Raw genomic sequence first — 27309 nt, forward strand, 5'->3', positions numbered from 1 at the left:
AGGCTGCTACCCCAAACATATTATGAGCATGCAAAAAATTAAAAAAAATTGCGCCAGTCATGTTTCAGATCAGAACTCCTAAATAACGCAGTTTCGCGCATGACGGAGTACAACGACCACTTCAAAAAAGCGTCCCGTCACCTCTTTTTTTTTTTTTCGCCTACAATCGCAACGTCCTGCTTCAGTGAATGGTGCCTTCGAATTAACTGTTCCCGACGTATTTCCGAAGGAGGAGACGTGCTTCCCGTATACGACTCACGTGTAATGTGTACATGTTCCCACACTGTTGTAAGATCGATAAACTACACGTTCGCTTAACAAAACTGTAAAGGCGATATTCACATGCAACGAATACACGAACATGCCTCATCAGGTGCTCCCTCGTTTTTTTAATAGTAATTGGGGGGGGGGGGGGGGAGAGAGCATTGGCTGCGACACTCGACAATGTGATCTTCATAAAGGTGCGCGCATAGGAAAGTACATCGCTATCGCACAATTTTTAATCATCATTTCGTATCGCTTCAAACCGTTCTTCCCAACGGTATGTGACTGTCCATTCCCAAACGCCAACGCCACTCTGCATCCCCTCGAATAATAATAATAATAATAATAATAATAATAATAATAATAATAATAATAATAATAATAGGTTATACGTCCCAGAACCACGACATAATAATGAGATACGCTGTAGTGGAGGGCTCCAGAAATTTCGACCACCTAAGGTTCCTTAGCGCGTGCTGACATTGAGCTTCTGTCTTATTCCGGCCGGCTCCGCCGAAATGACCGCCGGGGCCAGGATGGGGCCCGCGACCTTCGAATCAGCAGCCGAGCACCGTACAGTTACCGTATATAGCCCCGAGGCGGACCGTCCCATCGGAGCTGCGCACAGCTCTCTATAGCTAAACACACACGTCCGCTTTCGACCCGCACACCACTGGACCCTGCAAGCCAGCGGGGTTTGTTAAATAATCTGTCACGCCGGCGCGCGTTAACCAGCGTTACGACGAAGGGAGACGTCAACGCGCCGTTTCGTGCATATATCGCGTGAGCGTGCCTCGGCCAGAAACGGGTCCTTCCACCGAATAACACGCAGCGCGGAGTAAATACAAAGAAAAAAGAAAGAAAGGAGAAAAGTCGGGTATTCATTTTTTATACCACCTGTCTGGGCTCGCGCGTTTGAACAGCGGTTCGGGCCGCCACCATGACTCACTCACGAGCATGTGCGTACGCCTTCGTCGGGCCCCTCGACGCGACTCGCGCACAGCTGCATTGCTGCAATACCGCTGTACGCAGCGAGCCACGCTCCACTATAACAGAGTCGCGACAACAGAGGAGGACGTCTATATACGGTCGCGTTGCTCGGTGAGACTCGCACATATCCGCCACAGCCGCACATATGGTGGGGTACAAGGCTGAATCGCACGCCCGGACACTATAATCACCGTCTGAGTCGGTTCCTTATTCGAAGTCATCTAGTATTTCATGACGAAAAATTCTGAGCAGCGCTCACGAGCATATAGGCGAAGGGAACAAAGAAAGAAGTACAACCATCGCTGGCGCATCGAGCGAGGTGCCTCAGCCACACCGACCAACGTTATTGTGTCTCATCTGTATAATATAAGCAGTAAATACATATACTTGTGACCCAGCTCTTCATCTGAGATTCATTTGATTGATTGATTGATTGATTGATTGATTGATTGAACGACTGAGAAGCTGTTGAATGTTCCCAGAATGGCAGAACTCACGTGCAACTCAGCCGCACGAGAGATAGACAACTATATAAAGGGAAACCTCGCGAGCTTCGGGCGCGACAAGTGAAGCAGTCGTTCAGAAAGCCATCGGCATTCGATGAGCACAGAACGTAAAACGTGCTGACAGTTCGATTCTACACTGACGCACGTGGCGCTCCTGCAAAGCGAGACGCAGTGTCGAGTGTCACACCGCGTTCACAGTTGGCCCGTCGGTCGGTACAGCCGCGGAAGATCACGCTGACGCAAAGGGGGGTGTATTCGCCGTCGAACCGAAAATAGGCGACCGCGTCCTGTATTTAGCGGTACGACTGGCTCGCACGTTACACAGACAGCGATCACACACACTGACAGGTATAACGTTGCGCATAAAGAATACAGACACAAGAAGAGACCACGCAGCTAGCTTTCTTCAAATTGCCTTTTTGAGTGATTGTGCACGTGTTCGACGGTGTTCCTTGGGGCACGCGCAAACGAATATCAAGTATGTAAAGGGTCAGTATGCTTTGAAATAAATAGTTTAAAGTTCGCGCCCTGTGTGTTACGTCGTCTCTTCTCGTGTCTGCATCCTTCATGCGAAACGTTATAACTAATGGACAAATCAATAGGCCCAAATAGCAACCATGGTAATTAACAGCAGGCGGAGAAATTTCCGGAGCCCTCCATTCAGGCGTCTCTCATAATCATACGGTGGTTTTGGGACGTTAAACCCCACATATCAATCACCAATTAATTAACAGCAGGCCGACTCAACAAGACAAACCACGTCGTCAAAATACACACGTTCGGACGATCGATCGTTCTGCATTATTCTTAAAATTGCTCACAAGCAGAATACAGCGCAGTCATGTGGCAGACTTGGAAGACGCACTTGAGCTACGCTTTCAAGACAAACCGAGAGCAAACTTGGAAACTCTTCTTTATTTTCATCACAAAATCGCGCCCGTCGTGAATTCCCGCAACAGTGCACCATTTATAGAAGCTTGCACGCATCTACACAAAAAAAGCCTTGTTCGTCAGTGGCGCAACGGCTAAATCTATAGACTTAATCTTTCCATTAGGCTTCCCGCCACCAACGCGCCATAATTGCTGTCGATGTCACAAACACGACGCAGACGTGAGAAGCGACCTCTTTCGGCGAGTCAGGCGAACTCGCAGGAAACGACAAACCGCGAAAGCAAGAATTGATTTCCCCGCGCGCTGTGAGAGCAAAGTGCATACCGCATGCGTGAACGCACTCAAAACGCCGCGCATCAAATACGCACAAAAAAAGGTGACACTCGCCGCTCCTCATCTTTCACTCGTGCGGCCTAATTTGGGTGAGGGCACGTTATGTACAGCAAAGAAGAAATACATCGGCTTGCCACAGGCGTCGACATGTGTGTGTGCACGGACGTGCGAAACGGCGTGCGTGTGTGCGCTTTCCCAAAAACACAAGCAAACAAGGCATAAACGCCGCACTAGGTTTGAGGATATATATATACTAGCGCAACAACACGTTGCACACAAATCCGCACATACAAAGGTTCCCCTGCGCGCCGACAAACATTCGGCCCGAGCATACAGACGTGGGCCGTGCGTGTGTTTGCGTATATAGTCGCGACTATACGCAGTCGACTAATATACGCATCGGGATTAACCAATACCGCCGATATGAGGCGCGCATATCCCGATTTCCGTCAGTATAGGACCGGATGTGTATATACACGTGAGAGCGGAAAGCAAACCAAGAAGACAGCCGGCGCATGCATATTCATTACGACGCCGCCACGGCGAGGCGCTCGCGTCGCCCGTCGGAGGACAATGCACTCGCCATTGTTTCGCACCCGGCGACGACGCAAGCGGCATCGATTGATATTTAATGGGGGTCTCGAGACTCGGACGCCTTCGTTTTGTCGCTCATATACATATCTATACAAGCGTACACGCATTCTGATTCGCCCTTAGTGACGTGTCCGGAAAGCAAATTCCTCTTTTTTTTTTTTTTAACCCTTATCCTTGGCTGTTTCCTCCTCTTCTCGGGAGAGCAAAACATCGCTGCGAGGAGGAAATCCGCGACGGAAGTCAAGCGATAAGCATCAGACGGCACAGGACGCATTATCGCGCCGTGATAATCGCGCGCGCACGAGCAACGAGTACAAGAAAAGGTTCTAACACGGGAATAAATGTTTTAAAATATGCAGAACCTGGCACGCGTACTGACGTTACAACAGAGATTCACCCTATTAGGCAGGGAGGGGGGGGGGCACTTGCATCACAGTAACACCCTCCCCCCTCTGGTCAAGAGTCTAAACGACATATGATGAATGAAACAATGAAATCATGCTACAGGCCCCTAGCTTTCAGGTGGTTATAATACGACAAACAGTTCTTTGAATCTTCAAATTTCACAGTCCTCCGGCCACCACCTTTGTCGGAAACCTGCTTGGTCGCAACCCTGCTCATTATTAAAGAATGATCGAAAGGACAGGTTACCGCCTGAGTAACTGTACGGGGCAGACTGCACACCCTCCCACTCCAGTTGGTCAAAATTTCCGGGGGCCTCCACCACGGCGTCCCTCGCAGTCATATCGTGGTTTCGGGACGTTAAGGAACACTTTGGAGCAAAAAAAATTTTTTTCTCGCGTATTATTATAGTACAATTTCACAATACCGACAAGGCCACTCTTACCACGGCACTCGGTAAGTGAAAAAACGCGCGCGAAAAGAAAATGCGGTTGGAGACACCACCTTGAGGTTTCTGCACCAAACACCATGACGTAGAAGATTTTGAAGACGTTCCTGCGTAGCTTCTGACGGATTAAAAATGAATTACATTGATATCTGTGGGTACCGTTAGCCTAGCATACGAAGTTCAGAAAATTTTCATCAAACCAATATCAGGAAAATACAAAAAAAATATTTAAAACTTCTGACCTCACACGAGGAGATTTGGAAGCGAAATTTAAAAATGATACTTCTTCCTTGACTTTTTTCCGCCAATAATGAACTACTTCAGATAGTGAAACACATGGCGTTAGAGTTCTCGGAGAGCAGTCTGTCAATCTAAAACTAAGTCAGCGAAACCATCGTGAGAGCGCAACAAAACACGACACACGAGAAGAAACAGACGAGGACAGACGCACACTACCGGCTGGCTTAATTGGAGGAAGATCCGCACGTTTACACATGAACAACCTGCGCAGGGGCACCGTCACAAGTCGCCGTCAGACTAAGTCATTGTTTACCTTTAGTGTCCCTTTAAAAAAACACGGCTATTATTATTATTATTATTATTATTATTATTAGACACCACATGCCCCGCCCCATACTTCGGTGAATAAGGGAGTGCGCCCCTTCTGCCCTCTCCTCCCCCCCCCCCACATCCCGATGCGTACAGCTATGGCTGCAGCAGCAATGGTTTCAATATTGCCAGCTAAACCGGTCCGGATTCTTCATTTGAAAATATTGCACTGGCCATGTTTTACTAATGTCAGAGCGGTAACGGATTCTTCGCACGAGGGACTTCATTTCTCCAAACGCAACGGAACACGTCCTCATATAAATGTTCACTTAATTTGTGTAATTTCTAGCATGGCTAAAGCGTTTCCAGCCATTTCGCAGAACCACAGAAAAATCAATTGGGAAGAATAAAATTTGCGGGCATAATTCTTAAAACACCCGGTACATACTGAAACGTCTTCTGCGCACTAATTAGACCAGGCAGATAAGGAAACGGGCAAAGCTACAGTACGGCATACATAAATGATGGGATCGCTTATCAAAACCGTGACGCCGCGACACTACCCGGAACAGACAAGTGACCAATCAATTGAAAGCACTATGGAATAGTTTATCTTGTATAGTTTAGCGTACATAGAATGCAGGCTATAGTTCCGACGAAACACCATTTGATCATGATCAAGCAGCGGAGTGATTCATATATAGGAAAGGTCGTTGACCGTTGAACAGCAACGAAAACGCAAATTTACGTCTCGGTTTGTAAATCTGTCGTTCCCAATATGGCGGTAATTACCAAACAAACACACATATACCGCCTTAACGGTTCAACTGTACAGGATGTGCACACAACAAAAAAACTGTGTTTTATTTATTTTTTTACGATCTGCTCTTTGTGAATTGGGAACCTGTATGGATCCTGCAGCGTCCGTATGTGCTTACTAAATTGCTTAATGGCCTGTTCTGCAGTCAGTGAAGACACAGAAAATCGTGTTTCTACGCTATACAGGTCGCGGCACCCACCTCCTGAACTTGCCGATCGAGTGTGGCTGCTTCGACTATCGCCTTGCCGAGTAGCTCACATGCAGGACAACACCTGAGTGGGATTGCGTATCCCACCATCTGTATACTGTATCCATGAGCTCCGGCTGGGGGGTGCCAAAGGGGCATTTCCCCCTGAAGCCACACCAGCGCTTGCCCTCCCCTCCCCCCCCCCCCCGCAAGCTATACCCCAGCGCCCTCCCGCTCCCCCAGCCGCGATGAAACACGGTTTTACACTCCCCACGACAAAATCCTGCATACGCGTGATTACATGCCACGGCGTGTTTTAGGGATCCCACCTCTCTCGCCCCCCCCCCCCCCCCAACTACCTAACAAATTTTCACACTTTGTTTATGTACATACCGGGTGTTCAAAATTAAGCTTTATGATTTTTTTAAAATTAGGCGCTCGAAGGCACGTGAGAACCACTTGTGCAAATAAGTTAAGCGGCCAGGGGGACAGAAAGTTAGATGATAATTATCGCTGTCAGCAGCCCAATTAACTAAAATTTAATAATTAACTTTTTACTGGCTGCGGTAAGTTGGCATGTTTATATTGAAAAAATGTAGGCAGTGGTGTTTGTACACAGTTTCAGTTGGAAGATTTTTTCTAGCACGCCTGTGTTCCGAGATATCCGGCTCCAAAGTTTAATTGTCTTTCGCACGATTACGCATGCAAGAGGTTGAGGGTCCGCGCAAAGCTCCTCCCTAAAGTGACGCATCTGTTGCGTGTGGTGTTTAGTGTGTGAAGAGGGTGGAAGCGTAGGCATAGGTGATAGCAATTACCCTTGCCCTCTTCGGCCGGCGAAATCAAAATGTGACAGCGCGGTGCGCCATGAGCCTTACGCATGATCCTGATGAACGCGATAACAGGAGACCATTTTTCGCGACGTTTTTTCGTGACTTTAGATCACACTGAGACATCTTCTTGTGAACGCGTTAGCAGGACCGTCCTGCACTAGGGTGCCTCCGGTTAGAGCACAGCGTCTCTGCATTGAAGGTCTACCAAGGAAATCCACGTGGAGTCCTTTCGAGCTAATATGGCTGCTTCTGGCGTGAGGTATTCTACCAAAGTAAAAGTAGACGTGGTGCTTGCAATGGCTGAAATGAATGGCAACGCTTCGTTAGCAATGGAGCTTTACGCGTCTCGCCACCCACACCGTCCCCTTCCAACAAGGCCCACTTTCACAAACCTGTTTCGACGCTTCTGCACAACAGGCTCTGTCCACCTTCCGAGACGGACCAGGAAGGCAATCGTCGATGAAGACTTTGAAATCGACGTTGTCGCGTGCGTAACCTCGATGCCAGAGCTCAGCATCCGACAGATTGCCGATCAGTGCGGTCGCAGCATCGGAACAGTCACAAATGTTTTAAGAAAGCACAAGTTCCATCCATATCACGTTTACCTTCATCAGGACCTAAATGAGGCGGACTTTGAAAGGCGAGTTGACTTCTGCAATTGGGGCCTCATCAAAACTGATCAAGAAAATGACTTTTTGCACAGAATAATTTGGACTGATGAAGCTCGGTTTTGCCGAAATGGAAGTGTTAATCTTCACAACGCCCATTATTGGGCACAAGAAAACCCACACTGGCTGAGGCAGCACAAGCATCAAGTTCGCTGGAGTGTGAATGTGTGGTGCGGCATACTCGGGGACAGGATCATCGGACCTCACTTTTTTGAGGACAACTTGAACGGAAAGATGTACACAGAAGAAATATTAGGTGTTGTCATTGATGATCTTGTCTGCAGTCTTTCCCTGAATGACCTGCGCCAAGTATGGTTTCAGCACGATGGAGCACCACCACATTTTTCTACCAGGGCGAAGAACTGGTTGGACAGACGTTTTCCACAACAGTGGATTGGGCGCGCAGGAGCGATGTTTTGGCCACCAAGATCACCTGACCTTTCTCCGCTCGACTTTTTCCTTTGGGGCTACGTTAAAGATCGAGTTTACGTAACAGAGCCCAGCGATGTTAATGACATGAAGGACAGGATAACATCTGCCTGTGCGAGTATTCCTGCAGAAGTACTGCGCCGAGTCATCGAGTCGACGCGACAGCGGTTCATGCTTTGCGTTGCTGCCGAAGGCAGGCATTTTGAACACTTTTTGGGGCATTGACGTCTTGAGAGGTGAAGAGTTTCGATGAGATTTGTGCATGACCGAAATATGCTTATGTAGCAGCAGGAAATATGCGTTAGCAAGGATAAAACTGTTTCAGTTATTATTGGTGGAGTTGTTGCTCTTGTTTCAATAAAAGTTACAGTACTCGGACATCAGCAGTCACGCTATTCGCGTAGCCCAGGCAACGACCACGCATGCTTCTCTAGTGATTATTACGCACGCGCACTGGCATCCAGATTCTCCGCTCGCACCATTATCTCGGCATGGTATCTGCCACTATCGTTAGAGGCTCTGCAGTTGCGTGTTACGACACTGGTTGCAAGCGTTCTTCGATTTTTGATTTCGACGGCCGAAGAGGGCAAGGGTAATTGCTATCACCTATGCCTACGCTTCCACCCTCTTCACACACTAAACACCACACGCAACAGATGCGTCACTTTAGGGAGGAGCTTTGCGCGGACCCTCACCCTCTTGCATGCGTAATCGTGCGAAAGACAATTAAACTTTGGAGCCGGATATCTCGGAACACAGGCGTGCTAGAAAAAATCTTCCAACTGAAACTGTGTACAAACACCACTGCCTACATTTTTTCAATATAAACATGCCAACTTACCGCAGCCAGTAAAAAGTTAATTATTAAATTTTAGTTAATTGGGCTGCTGACAGCGATAATTATCATCTAACTTTCTGTCCCCCTGGCCGCTTAACTTATTTGCACAAGTGGTTCTCACGTGCCTTCGAGCGCCTAATTTTAAAAAAATCATAAAGCTTAATTTTGAACACCCGGTATATGCATACACATACAGACACGTGCACGAACATTAGCATTTGCATAGAGGAGGATTGGAACCCCCAACCCCACGAAAAAATTCTGGCGACGCCCCCGATATGTCCTTACACATAAAACCATATATGAACGACTCTTCTAGAATACGATGTGAAGGATGACCAATGACACCCTCTCATCATTCTCAGTGACACCAGAGAGTTCCCAATTCACTCGTTGAAAGCTTTTCCCGACTTCATCGTTGCGCCTGCACGGTTGTCGTCTAGTTCTGGAGTAAGGTGAGCGGACACTAGGGAACTAGTACACTAATAAAAAAAAAGTTCACTCTATTCCGGATATGTAATGTTGCAGAAACAGAGTGATTTTATTCCTGTAGAAGAGTCAAGCTGGCAGGTAAAAAAAAAAAAAGCGCTTGCACAGTGCCTGCTTTCGAGCTTCTCTGGTGGCCGTCAGAAGGCGCCACGGTACTTTTTGTCAAGATTTTCTCTATGGAGTGGTTCTGAAGAGAAAGGAAGAGAATAGTGAGCCCCGTTATTGTCTGCTTCAGTGAGCGACACCGCCACAGAGCTCACAAGGGATGGGGGTGAGGAGGGATAAAAGGGTAGAAGTAAAGGTATAGGAAAGAGGAAGAAGAAGCAACAACAAACTGAAAAGATAGGAGAGACAGGAAAGATGGAAGAACGGTCACTGGAGTCCGAGGACGGGGTACACTTGCGAGAGATGTTGTCGGCGTCTGTAGATGGCGTAGAGCAGGACCAGTAAATCAGAGCTGCGCTGTCGTCGAAGGTCGTCGGCGACAGGAGATGACGTAGGGCGAGCCCAGTCGGCCAGCGCTACGATGACGCCGAAGGTCGCGAGCGCGCGGGCGCACAACCGGTCGGCACGAAATCCAGGGAGCGTCCATTTTTTCTATGGACTTCCGTTTGGTCATACGCTCCCACGGTATCCAAAAGTTTGACCGAACCCGATATAGTGCTGGTCACGTGACAATACACGGCTTCGCGTTTAGCTGAAGGAGCGTGTGGGCACGAGTCAAGTAGACAGTGTTCTAAAACGACGTGCAGATAATGATCAGTTTTATAGCAGTTGAGCCATCCCTTAACAAAACCTTCGCGTCACATGGTTTCCAGAATGTGCCTTGAAAGCGCGGAACATTTCCCGAAGGGTCGTCATCGTACACGGTCGGAGCGAAACGCCACAGCCGCTGAGCCATGGGGATGGCGTTCACTGATTCATTGCCAATTAATAAACCTTCGTCCCACGCATTGCAGAGCCGCGTAGAACGACCTTCTGAAGGTGGTGGAAGCAAAAGTGGCAAGCACGTGAGCAGGATTGCATGGCGTTCACCCTCGTGCACTTAGAAACGTTAGCGATGACTGGCCTTTGATTATTGCCCTCGGTCTATTATAGTTCACGAACGCGCTGGGGCATGACAATTTCCCATTCACGCTTCTCGCGACAATGAATCGCTGTACTGCTCACGAGCTAGTGCCCTTCCAACCCGTTGCAAGGTTTCTGTATACATCCGCCATTCATGCTACATACATGCATACTAGCTGCAGCTGTGTGAAAACTGCGAACACCATATGTACGCGGCTGAATACATGCGGAAACGAACGCAGAAGAAGGAAGCGATAAGCGAGAAAAAACCGGGTATACTGTAACATCTAATGCGCGATCCGACGATAATCGATTAGGACAAAAAAAAGCTTTCGCGAAAGACGAGGACAGAAACGAACAGAAAAGGACGAGAGGTCGGCACGATATTGCATCGATTGAAATGAACGCCGAGGGGAAAGAAGAGAGAAGCATGGAAATAATAATGCAGCAAGAAAAGGGGAGTAGGCGAAAAAAAAAAGATATAGCAAAATCACAGCTCGCATTGCAACAGGCGTACCAGACGAGGTATTGTTGTCGATTGGAAACCGACGGCAAGATAAAAGGCAATCACATCAAGAGGTCGGCGTCAAAGCCGACCTGTAGCAAACGGTAGTCACGTATGCGTCGCACGTGTATATCAGTCATGGAAAAATACCGCAGCACTGATCAGGTCGCAGACGAGTCTATCAATAAGCATACAGTCCTCGGGTAAACAAAAAAATGGGGTGCTTAGCCCAAAGGCACAATGGCGAAGATTGAGAACTAAGTCCATTATTAACTAAAGCTTCAGTATAGGGGCGAGAACAGAAGAGTAGACTCGATTTAATTGTAAACTATAATAATCTCATAAGTAATAGAAAACAAGGGTGATTCATAACGATACAGGGACACAACATGAAAAACGCAAGCAATTACAGAACTTCAATTACGGAAAATGCGCTGGGAACGAGATAAGATCGGGAGGAAATGGGGACGGCATAGATTGTTCAATAATACCAACCAGCGAAGCTGAACGTGCGAATGTACACAGCGACCTGGCCCCGAGCAAGTTTTTAGGGATAACAATTTGGTGAAGAAGAACGAGGCTTAACGCACAACACGAAGGATTCCATGGGTACTACATGTAACTAAATACACCACCTAGTTCAATTTTTAGCTCGGGCAGTCAAAATTTGCGGAGCCCTTCACTACGGCGTCTCTGATATCACCGTTTCGGGACGTTAAACTCGGACAGTAATGATTATTAGTTCAATTTTCTCTCGTATTCTCTCTCTCTCTCTGCTTCCGCATCCTCCCCGCCCTCTACTGGTTGACAGACAGTTTCCAGCTGCACAGAGTCCCCTTCAGGGAAGCGAACGATCATCACAACCACTTTTTCGATGTTAATACAACTTATGGGGAATACTTTGCGCCCCCCCATCACCCCCCCTTTTTTTTAGGTGACTATAGGTGTTGCGCAATAACTCAACAAGGCGTTGTGTAATAACTCAACAATCGATTTCCACTATCTCCTGCTTGGTCTAGGCAGTCTTCTTAAGGCTGTTCGACTGGATGATGCTCGTCAAGTCGCTAATTACCTCAGCCTTTTCAGCGTATTAGTCTCCTGTAGCAGTAAATCCGAGTTTCTAGTTTTGTTTCCTTTTTTGTAGGAATTTAAACGTCCTCCTTAATGCAACATTTTTCTCTTTCTCATCCTCCTGCTCCTGCCTTTTCTGAGCTTCCATAAATGCACGGTGTTGGTTGCGTGCAGAAGGTATACGATGTCCTCAATTCTTTTGTGAGGGGCACATTACATATGCCACCTGCTACATTTACGGCATCGCAAATATAGTGCTGTGAAAGGTGCAACAATGTTTATTTTTTAAAAAAAAGGGGGAGGGGGATTCAAGGATATTCAAGAATTTGCTAAATTCCAGCCCTTTCAAGGCCTTAAAAACGAACTTTTCGAAATTGAAGGGTTCTCAAGGATTTCAAGGACCCACATGAACCCTGCGCGGGCTTCATGAAATGGGTGGTCGCCATCCACAATCGCGTTGTTGGCAGTTGATAAGGTATGGGTTGAGAGCTCGTTTCGGCTTAATACACGCGGGTATTGAGCTGCGATCCCTTTAAAAAGTCGCGAATGGCGAAAATTGCGGCTTACACTGCTATTTTACAAAGCAAGTGCTGAATTCAAGTATTCGTCAAAAAATAAGTGAATAAAACGCATTAATGTAATAGGCGTTTTTTATAATTTTTTTCTTATCTTCGATAAGTCGGCATTAGAATAATCTAGTCCCCCCCCCCCGTGAAATTTTAATTAACGAGCTTTTACTATAGCCATACATTCAGCACTACTCGCCCAAATGAAGCACCAGCTATTACTATTGCTGAGTGCAACTACTGCGCAATCAGTTAAGCCACCATGCTCTTATCACAATCTTACAGCCTCGGTTTCCGTGAGCCATTCCTTCCGTTCTGGAGGCTTCCGTATACGTCCTCCTACGACGACCGGAAAGCTGGCCGGGTAAAACGCCGAGAGACAGTGTGACAGTTAGATACTTGCTGCACAGGATATTTGAAACGACGGGTACAAAGCGACGCCCCAACTCCGTTTCCTTAATAGACATGCTTGTACTACACCAGCGCGCTGCTAACAGTATACGTGTCACCCTCCGCCGATCTTCGGCTCGTTTTTACAGATGGCCCTGAGCCTGACCGAGGTCGGTCCTTCCAGCACAACGCCAATGGAATCTGTCGAGTATCCCAGAGGTCCGCGGTTATCGCAGCGTGTTATCGCTGCTTCGCGTGAAAACGTGCTGCTTACTGGAAACATCTGCTGCGGTAGATAAAGAGCTATAAAAAGTTCCGCTGCACGCTCTGGCAATGCTTCGTGATCGGCGAACTCTCGAAAATCAATTCGCTTCGCTTAAGCAAACCTGCACGTCGTACTTTGGTCGCGTTAGCTAGGTTGCTTAAGAAGCGTATACACTACATTCAGCACAAATTACACCGATGTGTGAACTAATTAAAAGTTACTCGTTTGGCAAATATCTTACACGAGTAACGCCAATTTAGAGAAGGACTCAGGAAACGATAGAGTTTGTTTCAAGTGAAGTGCAGGTCTCAAAAATCCGGGGCGAAAAAAAGCACCGATTAATTTCGAACGTCACTGCATATGCGAACGCAGCTAAGTGAACGTCAACGGATCACTCCCGATTATTAGTACAGCAGTGCTCACACATTCCCATAATTCAAATGTTGTCGTGTAACCCCCCACCCCCCTCCCCACCCCCATATGACAAATGGCAGTATTTATTACAGTGGCAAAGATCGATGCTGTAGTGGAGACCCACGTCATTTTATCCTACAGTGCAACGCCGTTACGTGGCGGCTTCGATTTTTCGAGGAATACACGTGCAGTGCTGCCACAATACCGCTATTAGCTCACTCAAATACTGCAATGTACTGTACACGTTCACCGATTGGTGGTGACGTGCTCTTCCTTTTGTAGAGATTAGATAGATCGTACTTCTTTTTGTTAAATGTGTACATATGCTTCTCGATTTACCTAACATACGCGTCTCTTAAAGGGCCCTAGTTGTGTCAGAACATCGCAAGCTCCGATTTTGTTGCCAAGCGAACTCCACAACACCTCAATATATTTTGCTTGGAAGCCCGACATGTCGGCTTGTATTCGAGGGTCTCTTTTTTTCCTGATGCACTTCATTTAGAGCTATAGTGGACAAGTAAGAGTAATGTATGATAACTAGGAACACCCACCTCTCTCAATATTCTCATCGCTCACTTTCGGTCCTCCCTTTGCCTAATAAAAAATAAATTACTTGTCTATCAACCTTCCAAGAGAGTGAGTATACTATTTAAAAACTGAAGTATTTCGGTGGTCGGCTCTGTGGTTATGCAGCCACGAGATAGAATACAGAATGCACCTGTGAAGTTTACCAACTTCGCAGCGATAAATATAATTTTTTTACTATTTAAAATAAACTCAACTACTCACGCTGATTAGGTCGGAGCTACTAAAAGCTAATCACTTTATTATGGGCGAAAAAATACAGTAGGGTGAGGCAACTCGCATCAACGTGTCGTTTCTACGCACAAGTATTCGCCTCATTTAAAAAAACAAAAAAATGCAGGCACGGTGTCACGCCTGTGCGAATTCAATCAGAGATTAAACATGTTGCAATACAGTTCAACATTGGAGGTGACGGTCATCGAGAACGTGCCGCGTAGAAGACTCAAAGTTATGGTGCAAAAGTATTACAGTAAAATAAAGTACTCGCACAAGCGAATCAGCCTAGAAACCAGCTCTACGCCTTTTGTATATGTAATCCTAAACCACGCGTGTTTCGCTTACCCCCTGCAAACGGTACTGTCTCCCTGGCTCAGTACAGCGTGCTAATGCCGTCTCATTTCTTTCTTTTTTTTTTTTTGCCCACTTACAGTCACTTATAAATAATCGCGCCGAATGAGATAACGAGAGCCGTCAGACTAGCCGTCCGAGAGATTACGGTGGCGGGGACAACAATGCAACTAGGGTGGGCACGAGCCGCGGCGCTGTTGCGGAGATTGGGTTCGCCCGTCGACAAAACACCGCCGCTTATCGCCCGTCGGTGTCGATATCATTCTGCGCACACATCGCGGAGAGAGACAAACACGCCAAATATGATCAGCTCGGAAAGCGGTAGTAGCAGCAGCTCCGCACGCCCGGCAGAGAGAAGCGGCAGGGCAAGCCGGCGAAACCAAGCGAGCTTGCCGTCACAAGATGCGGCGTCCGAACACACACAGTCCAGCCGGCCCGCCCGAGTTTAGCAGCGCGCGAAAGAGAAACCTGCCTCTGAACTCACTTGTAATAAACGGCGTAGCATGGCTGGGTACTTCGTTTGGAGGCGAACGACATTGTCAGCGTCGCAGCGGCCGGAAAGCACCGCGCATTCCTTCACTTTGGCAGCTTGACCAGCCCCTCTCGGCTAACAGGAGGCATCCATGTTTGACGAGATACGAAGAGACGGCGCGCCTCTTCACAACGTGCAGCCAGCTGTCTGCGCTCTTTTCACTTGTTTGTTATTTTCCTGTCTACGCGACAAACGTCTCGGAGGCTTCGTGATAGAATAACCCTCCGAGACCGGTTTTGCCGCCGTAACAAATCACAAAGGTCGCGTGTTTTTGTTGATAGTTTCACTTGTTCGCGAAAGGTGGCGGTACTTGACGGCCACTTTTGTTTTTTGTGGTTTTTATTTCGAGAGGTGGCGGCTGCGGTTTAGCAAAGAGGAGGGTTTCTGGACGGGCTGCCACGGCGTGTGCAAATTGCACGTATTCAAATACGACCGCGCTGGGAGGCAACAAAACAAACACCATTCGCCTATGTAAGGAACGGTGTCTCTCACAACTTTGTTCTTTTTCAGTGCCTTCTAAAGTTGTTCAATGGCAAGTTAGAGGACATACAAAACGATCCATGTATGTTCAAAAAATTGACTGCACTCATTCACCAACGTAAAGTAATGATGCGTAGTTTGATGCATTGACCCGAATATGAGTATTCGTGATCTTATTTTTTTTTCTTTTCTTAACAAGGCTATGGCCTAAAGGCACGACATATGCACCTGCAAGGGAACGAGATATTGACTCACTTTACCACGTAAAATTTTTAGAACAACAAATTATTAACCCTGGCTGATAAAAAAATAGCTGGTGTCCATCATGCTTAGGTTTAGAATGGAGGCCCCTCATACAGTCAAGCTAACAGGACATATAAGAATATTCTTTTATTTTGCTTTCATTTTCTAGCATACTCGTAGACAGACATCCCATTATTTGAAAATGCCGTAAAACTGTTGATGTTCTATTTTTAGTAGCGGGATATAATTCACTACAATGTATAATTTCGGACACAATCGAGAGCGGCTTAGCAGATTATGCACTTATTTATTCATATTTTACTTAGGCCCGCCTATAATCACCATTCGGTGATTTTGGCAAAGTAGTATTACTTAGTGTTGAACAAAACGGCGAACACAGACAGAATATTACACCACGACACAACAAAGCCTTGCATATTTTGTTTTTCGACGTAACGCGAGATGTCGCTATTCGTCAGGTCCTTCCAATTACTCCCAAAGCTTTTAGTTTTCTTTTTTTTTATATTTACAGCTCATATTGTCGCCTTATCCCATCAACAGAGATCTTCAGTCTTCCCATTTACGTATAAATACATTGAACATCATCATTAGAAGCCAGGAAATATATTAGTACACACGCATCAGTTACTAAATTACATTGCAAATAAAATTCTATACAGTTAATGTAGCCTAATCTGAATCACATGCAGTTTCTCAGGCTGCCGTGTCTGTTCTTTCCACAATTATACGGTGAAGTATCACAGTAAATCAAGTAAGGCATTCTGATGCGCAACAAGAGTATGTAATAAAGTAGACATACGCCTGTTTTCCTGATCGGCCTGCAATTTTTCAAGTCCTTGACGTCTCCTTTCTTTATCCATGGATTACGATGATGTTGGCGTTCATCCAAGATTCTAGTATCCTTCCCGTCAAGAGACACTTCGTATATAAGGTGGCCAGTTTTTAGAACACAATTTCTCCGTCGTCTTTCGGGATGTCCGCGGTTACCTTATCCTCACCAGCGGCTTTGCCTTTTTGCATTCCTTCTAGGGCTTTCCTCACTTCCCCTGTCGTTACAGGTAATATGTCGAATTCCTCGGGACTATTATTGTTTCTCACGATATCATCCTGGTTGTCCTAACTTCTGTATAACTCTCTGCAAAACTTCTCCGCCACCTCGATTATCCTATACATATTGGTTATTACATAGCCGTCCTTGTTCCTTAATGGATACATCCGACTTCCGCCTATGCACAAGTTTGCCTTCGCAGCTTTTAGGCTTCTGCAGAATTTTACAGACTGCTCAACTTTCTCTATGTTATACCTTCTGATGGCGGCTACCTTGCGCCTATTAATTATCTTCGAAAGCTCCACTAGCTCTACTTTGTCGGTTGCAATTGAGGCTTTTATGGTTTGTGGAGCTCCTAATAAGATTGTTCGCCTTCTGAGATAGTTTGCCAGTGTCCTGTCTACTGACTGTATCTTAAGTTCCTTTGCACTCTTTCATGATAGCAGTAAGATTGTGCGTCGTTCATTGTGTCGACGCTAACGTGGGTTACCTCGTTTAATGCGTCGAATCTATTCTGAAGTCAAACTCGGAATTCGTGTACTTTCCCTCTCACCGCTAGTTCGTTAATTGGCTTTTTACGTATCAGTTTTTGTCTCCGCTTTTTTTTAACTCCAGGCGAATACGAGCTCATACCATTCTCTATGGTCACAGCACCGGATCTTGCTAACTACTCCTACATCTCGTACAATGCCTGGGTGAGCACATAATGAAGTCTATTTCATTTTAAGCTTTGCCATTAAGGCATGTTACTTGGCGTGCTTGCTTGATCGATCTCTTGTTAGTCGTAAGGTGCAGCATAATACTGTCTCTGTGATATCAACGTACTCTTACAATCACCTCTATGAACTCATTTCCGGGACGCGAGAAACACACGTCACCTTAAGCGATAAGACAAAACCACAGGCGAGAGAAAAGAAGGACTTTGCTTTGGGCAAGTTGGTACCATTCTTAGCTGAAAAAAAAAAGGAGTTGAAAGAGGACGAGGACGCAGAAACACAGAGCACATACGAGCGCTCGTACCCGTCTTTCTTGAACTGTTTTTCCCTAGCTAGGAAATGTAACGGCGAGAATAACTTCCATTTGCTCTACCCAGTGAACGATTCCGCCATGAGCTCACGGGTCCCACCACTTATGACCTGTATAGCTGCGTATTTTTCTTTAAATGTTCACGCAGTGTCTCGCCGCGCCACGATAACCTACCCACATTTTGACTGATTTTTTAAAGGGCGTAACCCTCCCAAGGGTCCATGGCTTCTCATATTGCTAGAGGATTTGGCCATTCGTCGGAAATGTGCACGCCTATCACTTTTCCACAAACTTTACAATCACCCATCATTACATGACAGTTTCTTTGAACCCGCCTGTTCCATCTTTCCCCGCCGTGATCATCCTAACAAAGTCAAACGCCCGCTATCTCGCACACTTCGTTTCGCTCAGTCATTCATCCCGCGCACTATTACTGAGTGGAACAGTTTGCCTGCACATATTGCCACCGAGAAAGACTCGGTAAAGTTTTCAGAGCTCATGCGCACTACGGTGACTAAATATTTTTTGCTTTTGTTGTTTTGTTTTCTTTCGTTTTTAACTATTGTATAACGCCATGCAATTGCTGCCCGTATTCATGGTTTGCGCTTTATTGCGGTTGTCAGGTTGCACTGTATCTTGCTGTAAACCATGTTGTACCGCCCCCCCTCCCCCTATGTAATACCCTCTTCTAGAGGGTCTTTAGGGGTAACCTGAATAAATAAATAAATATTGCCTCATCTCGCGTGCTCACGCAGTTGTCAATAAAGTTGTCAATAAACGAAGCTAACAACGCTCAAAGCCAGAGAGAAATAAATTAACAAGGTATAAAATAAAATCAACAACGCAAATAAATTAATCGCAATAATCCACCTAAAGTTGCGAGAAACGCTTCCGAAATATTCGGCAAAGGCCTGCGCCGCGCGAGAGAGGGCGCCACCGCCTCGGCAAGCGCACGGCCGCCGAGTTGGTGTCAAGTGCGCGATTGCCAAGGAAATCACTGTGTTTCTTGTCCTACGAACTTTCTCAGGTTGCACGGCAGAGTGGCTCTTTCTTTCTCTTCCTTTATTTCTCTTCTTTTTTCTTTTTGCTTTTTTTCCTGCTCTCTGTGATATACCCACAACGGGGGTCTATAGTGGTTAAAGTGATGCCCCGCCGCGGCTAAGGTACTCGGCTGCTGACCCACAGGTCGCGGGATCGAATCCCGGCTGCGGCGGCTGCATTTCCGATAGAGGCGGGAATGTTGTAGGCCCGTGCGCTCAGATTTGGGTGCACGTTAAAGAACCCCAGGTGGTCGAAATTTCCGGAGCCCTCCACTACGGCGTCTCTCATAATCATATGGTGCTTTTGGGACGTTAAACCCCACATATGAATCAACCAATCAATCAAAGTGCTTGAATTTTACCTGGAATGTTCCGCGATGCAATCCCTGCCACAACGGCCATATATTCATGGAAGCGAAACGCTATAAGTCCCTCTGCTTACATGTATTTAAGTGCGTTCTAAGGAAACACGCGTGGTAGAAATTTCCGGAGGATCCCACTACAGCGTCTCTCGTGAACATATCAGTTTTTTGGGACACTATAGTGCCCCAAAACTGATATGATAATAATCGCTTATACGTAGCCGACTATCATCATTAATAAAGAAGTTTTAACGAGTGCTCGCGAGTCTCGATCCCAGCTTGTTCTCGGCTGCGCCTCAAGCCACGGTCACCTACCAAACGGCAGCAGCAACCCATTTTTTTTTTCTGCACAGCAGACCACTGATTAAGCAAATTATATAAGTCGCAGCACGAGCTACCTCGCAGAAGAGCTCGCCAAAGTCCTGCGCACGTTTGTTCGACACACCCCGATACAGTGATAGGTAAAGCAGGGGCGTAGCCGAATGGGGGGGGGGGGGGGCGTAAAGGGGGTTCAAACCTCTCCGAAAATTCTATATTGTTATACAAACACGCACACAAACATACATCAAGGCCCCGCCGCGGTGGTCTAGAGGCTAAGGTACTTGGCGCGGGTTCGAATCCCGGCTGCGGCGGCTGCATTTCCGATGGAGGCGGAAATGTTGTAGGCCCGTGTGCTCAGATTTGGGTGCACGTTAAAGAACCCCAGGTGGACGAAATTTCCGGAGCCCTCCAGTATACGGCGTCTCTCATAACCATATGGTGGTTTTGGGACGTTAAACCACACATATCAATCAATCAATCAATCAATCAATCAATGTAGTTGAACCCCCCCCCCCCCGGAAAAATTTCTCGTTACGCCCTTGAAGCAAAGGGTGTCGCTTTTTTTTATTTTTTGCTCTTTATTTTCAATTTTTCCGAAGCTCGTGACTTCATTCCTGCTACAATCTCGCCAGGTAAAGAGACTTACAACGAATAAGGAGAATACAACGCAGCTCGGAGGAAGACCGAGTAGCCGAAAGAGAGAGAAAAGCACCGCATATATAACATCGCGGTTTGGCGCGGCAAATCGCTCTTTGGCACCGCACACAATGGAGCGCTGAATGGCGAAGGGAATACAGTATGCATGCGATGAGGTGCAGATAAGTCCCTTCCAAGCCACTATAGAAGCAAACGCAGAATACCGATGCGCGGATATCTGGACGGGAAAAGATTTCAGGCACGTGACTTCGTTAAGAACACCCGGCAACGGGGATAAGAAAAAGAAACGAACAACGGCAAAGCGAATAAATACGAGATTGAAAAGGCGGGAAGCAATGCCAACATGAGATGTATAGGAGAAGACGCAGAGGTAGGAAAACGATAAAAGCGAGTGATCTTCACTCGAGGGTCAATTACAGTGGCGAGAAAAGGAAAAAAAATAAATAAATACATAAATACATGGCAGCACCATCTCAAAAAAGAAAAAGACGACGACCGGGAGCGAGACTAGAAGGGTGCCAATAGAGGCGCCAAGGAGATTTCGGTGAATGCACTTTTTTTTTTTTAGCTACAAGGTTTATTGGCGCGCCAGGGCGAGAGCCAATCTTTTTGACAAAGGCTGCGGTGCGCGCAGAATGCGAACGAAACGGAATCCATTTATTATTATTATTATTATTATTATTATTATTATTATTATTATTATTATTATTATTATTATTATTATTATTATTATATAACACGTGTACGCAAAAAAACCCTGTCAGGGTACGCTATCGCAGCAAGCTTGGAACAGTGTTCGGATGCGAGCTCGCGGGTTAAGGATTCGTCTAAAGAAACAGCGCCGGTCCTCCTGTAATGTTCCCTTGTCCTTGTGTAAATTTAGCGATGTATTTTTTTTCTCTTTTGGTTGGAAGAGATCATTTAGCGATGACGTCACCCACAAAAACCACTGGTGCAATCCCTGACTGCGAGAAACGGGTCATCGGAAGCGAGAATCAAGCGAAGATTATTTATTCGCTTCTGACGTTCATATAGTTATACCCACATGTACACAAGTATACTAATGATTTCTCTTTCTTTCTTTCTTTCTTTCTTTCTTTCTTTCTTTCTTTCTTTCTTTCTTTCTTTCTTTCTTTCTTTCTTTCTTTCTTTCTTTCCGACAGTGTACAAGACGGCGTTGATATAGTGACAAATGTGGACTTACCTATGATCGGTGAATGTAAAAGAGCTGTAATACGAGTCGCACACAATTTCACTTTTGGTTTTTCGAAGCATGGAATATACCTAAATACGCGTTCTGTTCCTCGTCTACGTCCTCAGACTTGTCTTCGGAAAAGCGACAGCAAACACCAAACCATAGCGTACATACAGCCCTGCTTGTTTGCTTGCAAGGGGACTCTCTCGTATGTATATTTGGCCGAAGGCACACGCGAGGAACCGATACGTGGCTGATATGTCTCTTGAAAACAACACCGCGTCTTCTGTCCTAGAGCATCGTCGACGCAGGTCACGTACGTACAAAAAAAAAGAAGAAAAACCAGAGAATTGCGGCGCACCATATATAGAACGCTTCGGTCCACATGTGTCTGAGCCTGTACAAACGGCGACATTCACCGCTACGCTACCATAATGACCCTATATAGCTGTACGCTACCCAAGAGAGCGTATACGCTCATTCAAAAGCCTAAAGGGTCCTTGTATGCATTCTCCGAATACGAGCCGAAGGCGATAGTTCTCTTTTCCTCACTAGTCGATGTACTTAAGATTTGCTGGATATATGCTACCTAAAGGTATCAATTGCAGTAACTCTTGATGTACTGATCCTTCTACACCCACTTCAGAAAGCTTTCTGCACCTTACGTGGTTCAGCACAGCCTCCGTGATGAGCTGACCTTTTACCAAGCGACGTCATGTAGTGACGTCATCACGTGGCGTCACGTTATCATGATGTCATAGTGACTTAGTACTGACGTCACAGATTTTGATGATCTGGGGCGATGGCATTGCGCGATAATTACATTGTGCATCGCTCATGATGACGCCGCCAATGGACTTTTTATTTTGCATTTGGTGAGGCGTCGAAAGCTTGCGATTTTGAAAGAAAAAAAATATGAACCAACGTATGCATTCACTAACTTGTATGCGTAATGGATCCGGATAATTAGGCACCTTTACGTGAGCAGACTTCCTTCCGACGGGGCGGGGGAGGGGGGGGCGAAGGTTCATCGATGCGCCTTTCCTCCCTATCATTGTTCGGAGCTGGCTTCACCCCCATCCGTATTATGTCAGTGTATGGCGCTGGCTTGGCGCACTTCCCTCTTTCAGGCGACTAGAGGCTGGCCGCCCACGCTGCCCGATTCTGATTAGGCTGGATTTGAAAACATTTCAATTGGAATGCCCGACAGTCAAGGCTAAGTAAAGAAGAAATGGCAGGTAAAGCTTGGCAAGAATTACAATGTGTAACGAAATATGCCAAGCAAGAATCGAGAGCGAGAAGAATACGACTGGAACGAATAAAGTAAAGAAAGAGAGATTGGGTTGCTTTTCGAGGAGCATCCTGCGGTCAGTCACGTGAGAATCGCGATATGAATATAGCGTCGAGCGCGTAGCCAGACGCCGATCGCTGCAGCCTACGCCGAGCGCACGCGTGATGCGGACAGTTGTCGCTCCACTGTACGCCAGTGACATCTGTTGATGGTGGCAGTAGGTAAAACAGTTTTTTTTTTCTCTCTCTCTCCTTCTCTACCGCTGCCTTACCGCTGCACACGGCGGGAGCAGGAACGCGCGCCAAAGTCGTACGTGAAATAATCTCTCGATCTCTTTCCTTACAGCGTAAAACGGCACCAGTATGCATCCAACCCTATATAAAAACTACACATATTAAAACTATATAGTAATGAAAAATGACGGAGTAAAACGCCTCCAGCGGCAGACGCAAGAAGTGTCAGTGGCCGCAGGACGCCCGCCGACAGGCTTGCGCTAAAAACGCTGGAATGTAACGGGAATGTATACGACGACCTGTGTCAACGTCACTCGGATGTCAATTCCCTGCGTGTGTGATTTAGCTGAGCTGAGCTTTCCCGAAACACCTCGCAGCAGCAGCGGAGTTATCGGCGCTAAAATACGTTTATACACAAAATGTACCGCAAGACTACGAACATTGCCCCGCCGCGGTGGTCTAGTGGCTAAGGTACTCGGCTGCTGATCCGCATGTCGCGGGTTCGAATCCCGGCTGCGGCGGCTGCATTTCCCATGGAGGCGGAAATGTTGTAGGCCCGTGTGCTCAGATTTGGGTGCACGTTAAAGAACCCCAGGCGGTCGAAATTTCCGGAGCCCTCCACTACGGCGTCTCTCATAATCATATGGTGGTTTTGAGACGTTGAACCCCACATGTCAAGACTACGAACATTCCGCATTCAGGTGATTACAAAATGACCGTTCTAGAGTATAGTTACAGAAGAAGACATAACTTATTTAGCATATGATTCTTCACTTCACAAACCAGTGTTCACTGGCGATCGCTTCAAGACGATTGAGTGGTGCAGTGAAGTGCACGAACTGGAGTGACTCCCCGGGTCCTGGTCTTCATCGAGCATTTCGAAAGCGCAGTATCGAAGTTCCAACTACCCAAGAACCACCAGGAAGCACGTCGATGCATCAGGGCATCACTGGCGTAGCCAGGATGAGGTTAGGAGATTTCACCCCCTCGCTTTCTCCAAAATTTTCAATTCTGCATACGTATATGCACATACGCCAACACGCAAGCGCACGCAAGAAGATACATAAAGTATGGTTGTGCAACTCTCCCCACCCTCAAAATAAATAAATACATACAATCTGGATACGCTATTGTTCAGGAGATGCATTTCCCCCACAGTACATGGGAAAACATCTGGGAGCGTACCCATAGAACTAACGCGGTTACGTGGTTAGCACTATTAATGTACTTCAACACAACTGTACAATACAGTAACGCACATATGTTCTTTGAAAAACAAAAAAAGAACATCCTGTATTTAAGCGAAATGATGTACTTCGACAAGCGCGCGCAGTGTTCCACTTAAATTCAAGAGGGGGAGGAGGGTAGGCGAAGATTTATCACCGCCCCCCTACCCCCCCCCCCCCCTTGTCAAGCCAATGAATGGGGCAGACGTTGCGTCCTCAATCTTTCAGGTGACCAGAGAGCGGGAAGGGGGCTTTGTTAGAGCACGCTTATTGCGGCTAGGTGCACATATATTCTCGGCAGCTCGTTTTGAAAAAGGGTGCACTCAAATCATCAGCAGCAGCAGCATCGAGTTTTCGAGCATTGGAAAGAATCATTAAAGCCTCGTTGGAAAATCGTTACCTTAGTCAAAATTCGACGAGATGTACCGCGTTTTAAGTTAATAATAATATCTGGGGTCTTACGTCAAAAAAAAAATCATGTGATTGTGAGAGACGTCGTAGTCGAGGGCTCCGGAAAATTTCGACCACCTGGTGCTCTTGAGCGTGCACTGAGATCGCACAGTGTACACGGGCCTCTCCCATACCGCCTTCATCGAAATGCGACCACGCCGCGGCTGGAGTCGAACCAGCGACCTTCGGATCAGCAGCCGAGCACCGTATGACCACTGTTCCACCGAGGAGGACTACATGTACGAGGGCCTCTCTTTTTTTCTTTTTTCCCACGCACCATTGTAGACTGGAACGGCCTTCCCTACACCGTCATTGCCACCACCAACCCAGATGCTTTCATTGATGCTGTAAAAGTGCACCTCTCATCCTGAATGGTCATGTATCCTTACTGCACACCCACCCCTTATGTAATGCCCCACTCGGGGCCTTTAAGGAAATAAAGTGAAAGTGAAAGTCTCGTGAAGCAGTATAACCTCGTCCATGCAAAGCTGCAATGATCGCATGCTTTGAGCGGGGTTGCAACCAGCTCACAACAGCAAGCTGAACGAGGAAGCGCGCACGGTGAGCCCGTACCGCATGTGCAGCTGCGCAACGAGCAGACAAGGAAACAAATGAACGATCCCGGTCCGCATTTTTTAAAGAGCCCGAACGCCTGCAGCTGCTGCACATCACGAGCCGGCAGCACAGCGCGAGCTCATCTCTCTCTCTCTCTCTCTCTCTCTCTCTCTCTCTCTCTCTCTCTCTCTCTCTCTCTCTCTCTCTCTCTCTCTCTCTCTCTCTCGTGAGAGAGAGAGATACACATAAACAAAACAACCCCTTTCTCTCTTTCTTTCTCTCTTTCTTTCTCTCGTGAGAGAGAGATACACATAAACAAAACAACCCTCTCTCTCTCTCGAGAGAGAGAGAGAGAGAAAGAGAGTTGTTTTGTTTATGTGTGGAGAGCCCGTTTTGTACCTCAGACATCCATGCACTCGCTTTCAAAGTCTTCACGCCGCAGTTACTATTATGGCTCGCAATTAAAACAGGGAGCGCTAGATTGCTACTTTCTACATTATTCAGACGACGCATCCAGCTATATAGGGTATACCGCCAAAAATTTAAAAAAAAAACGAACAAGCTGAATTTTTTACTCCCCATAAAAGCCGAGCACTTAAAAAAAAACATTCCCGTAATTTTTAATCGAGTTTTAAATCCATACTGAGCACTTTCCAATTTCGCAAACTGCTTTCTGCAGCTGCTGTCCCTAATAAAGAGCGCTATTTCAGGCGAAAGATATATGTTGGAAACAGCAAGACTCCGATGAGCCCGCTGAAAGGGTGAAGAAAAGGCGTCCAGAAAACACAAACAAGCGGCGAAAGCAAGGAAGAGCGTCAAAACGAATTAAATGCGAACGGAGCAGAATGCGTGATAACAAGGCAGGAAGAAAACAAAACAAAACAAGGACAAACCGGATGATTGAAGACGCGTATAGCCAGCGCTCCACTGTTTGCCCCGTCTGTTTGTGTGTGTACGTCTGTGTATGAAAGTGTTCGTAAAGTCGAGGAAGGTGAGCATTACAAACAAAACAGTGTCATTGTCAGGATCAAAAACAATCACGACCCAGCACTGACCTGTAAAAGACATCGAAATATTACGATCAGTGTCACTGTCGGATCCAATGATATGAAAGAAGATTGTTTTCCCGTCACATGCAGGCGTTCTTCCACACAAGGAAACGTGGTACTCTAGACTCGCCTTCTACCGTCCGCGCACAAAGGTCGTTGTTGTAGCGGCAACCTCCGGCAACAATTTATCATCCGTCTTCAAGCCTCGGCCGTTCCTTACAAACGATCGCCATGTCTGGCCGCAGCTTTATAACACCACTCCCCTTCCCAACACACTTTCTTGTCAATTGACATTTTCGTCGCGAACGTTTCCCTCCGCGCTTTCATATTTCAAATGTTGACAAACTACATCTCTACTCTGCGATGTCGCCGGCACAGGTCTCGTTCGAGCAAAGTTCAGAAAGATACGGCGCTCTCAAAGCTGGTACGTTGCACTATACAGCTGCATACCGATGTGAATTAAGGTTTTATAAAAGACGCCAGCACGAGGAAGCATTCCATGTCGAAGTGCGGCTTTGTCGTGTCCCTGATGTTACGATGACACGATTGCGTAACACACTATTTATATTATATTAAAGGAATCCTGCAATACTCCTTCAGCGTGGTTACAAAATGCTGCCGACCAGCAGTCGAGTTTCTTACGAACACGCGAACCAAACGTTATATATAGCGCAGCACACGCAGTGTAATTTGCAAGCAATTCTCAAATTCAGCAAAAAATCGTTCCCTCTTCGCTCTACAAATGATGTAATTAACCCAAACAACCATGTCATGAGCCGTTAAGTCCACGATCAGTGACTTGTTTAAGCATCGCGATCTGCATAGTTACAAGGGCCGCCGCGGGATGCCGCCACGAGCATCCGCGCGCGCTCGCGATCCCACTGAACTATAAGCTGCGCGTTCAAGTGAGA

General features: G+C 46.7%; 1 protein-coding gene across 2 annotated transcripts in view; it reads right to left on the reverse strand.

Moving 5' to 3' along the window:
* Positions 1–27309, reverse strand: part of LOC119170503 (nuclear receptor coactivator 7-like) — a 178464-nt gene that overhangs the window by 88548 nt on the left and 62607 nt on the right. The window contains exon 1 of one of the 2 annotated variants that reach the window (XM_075887224.1): positions 15154–15589. The exons of the other annotated variant lie outside the window; for it this stretch is intronic. Within the exon in view, the coding sequence (XP_075743339.1) occupies positions 15154–15206 (53 nt within the window). The 5' untranslated portion in view covers positions 15207–15589. Of the gene's footprint in view, positions 1–15153; positions 15590–27309 lie in introns of those variants that run through there. 2 annotated transcript variants of the gene reach the window in all.

Source organism: Rhipicephalus microplus, chromosome 2 (assembly GCF_043290135.1).
Source record: "Rhipicephalus microplus isolate Deutch F79 chromosome 2, USDA_Rmic, whole genome shotgun sequence".
Taxonomy (NCBI): domain Eukaryota; kingdom Metazoa; phylum Arthropoda; class Arachnida; order Ixodida; family Ixodidae; genus Rhipicephalus; species Rhipicephalus microplus.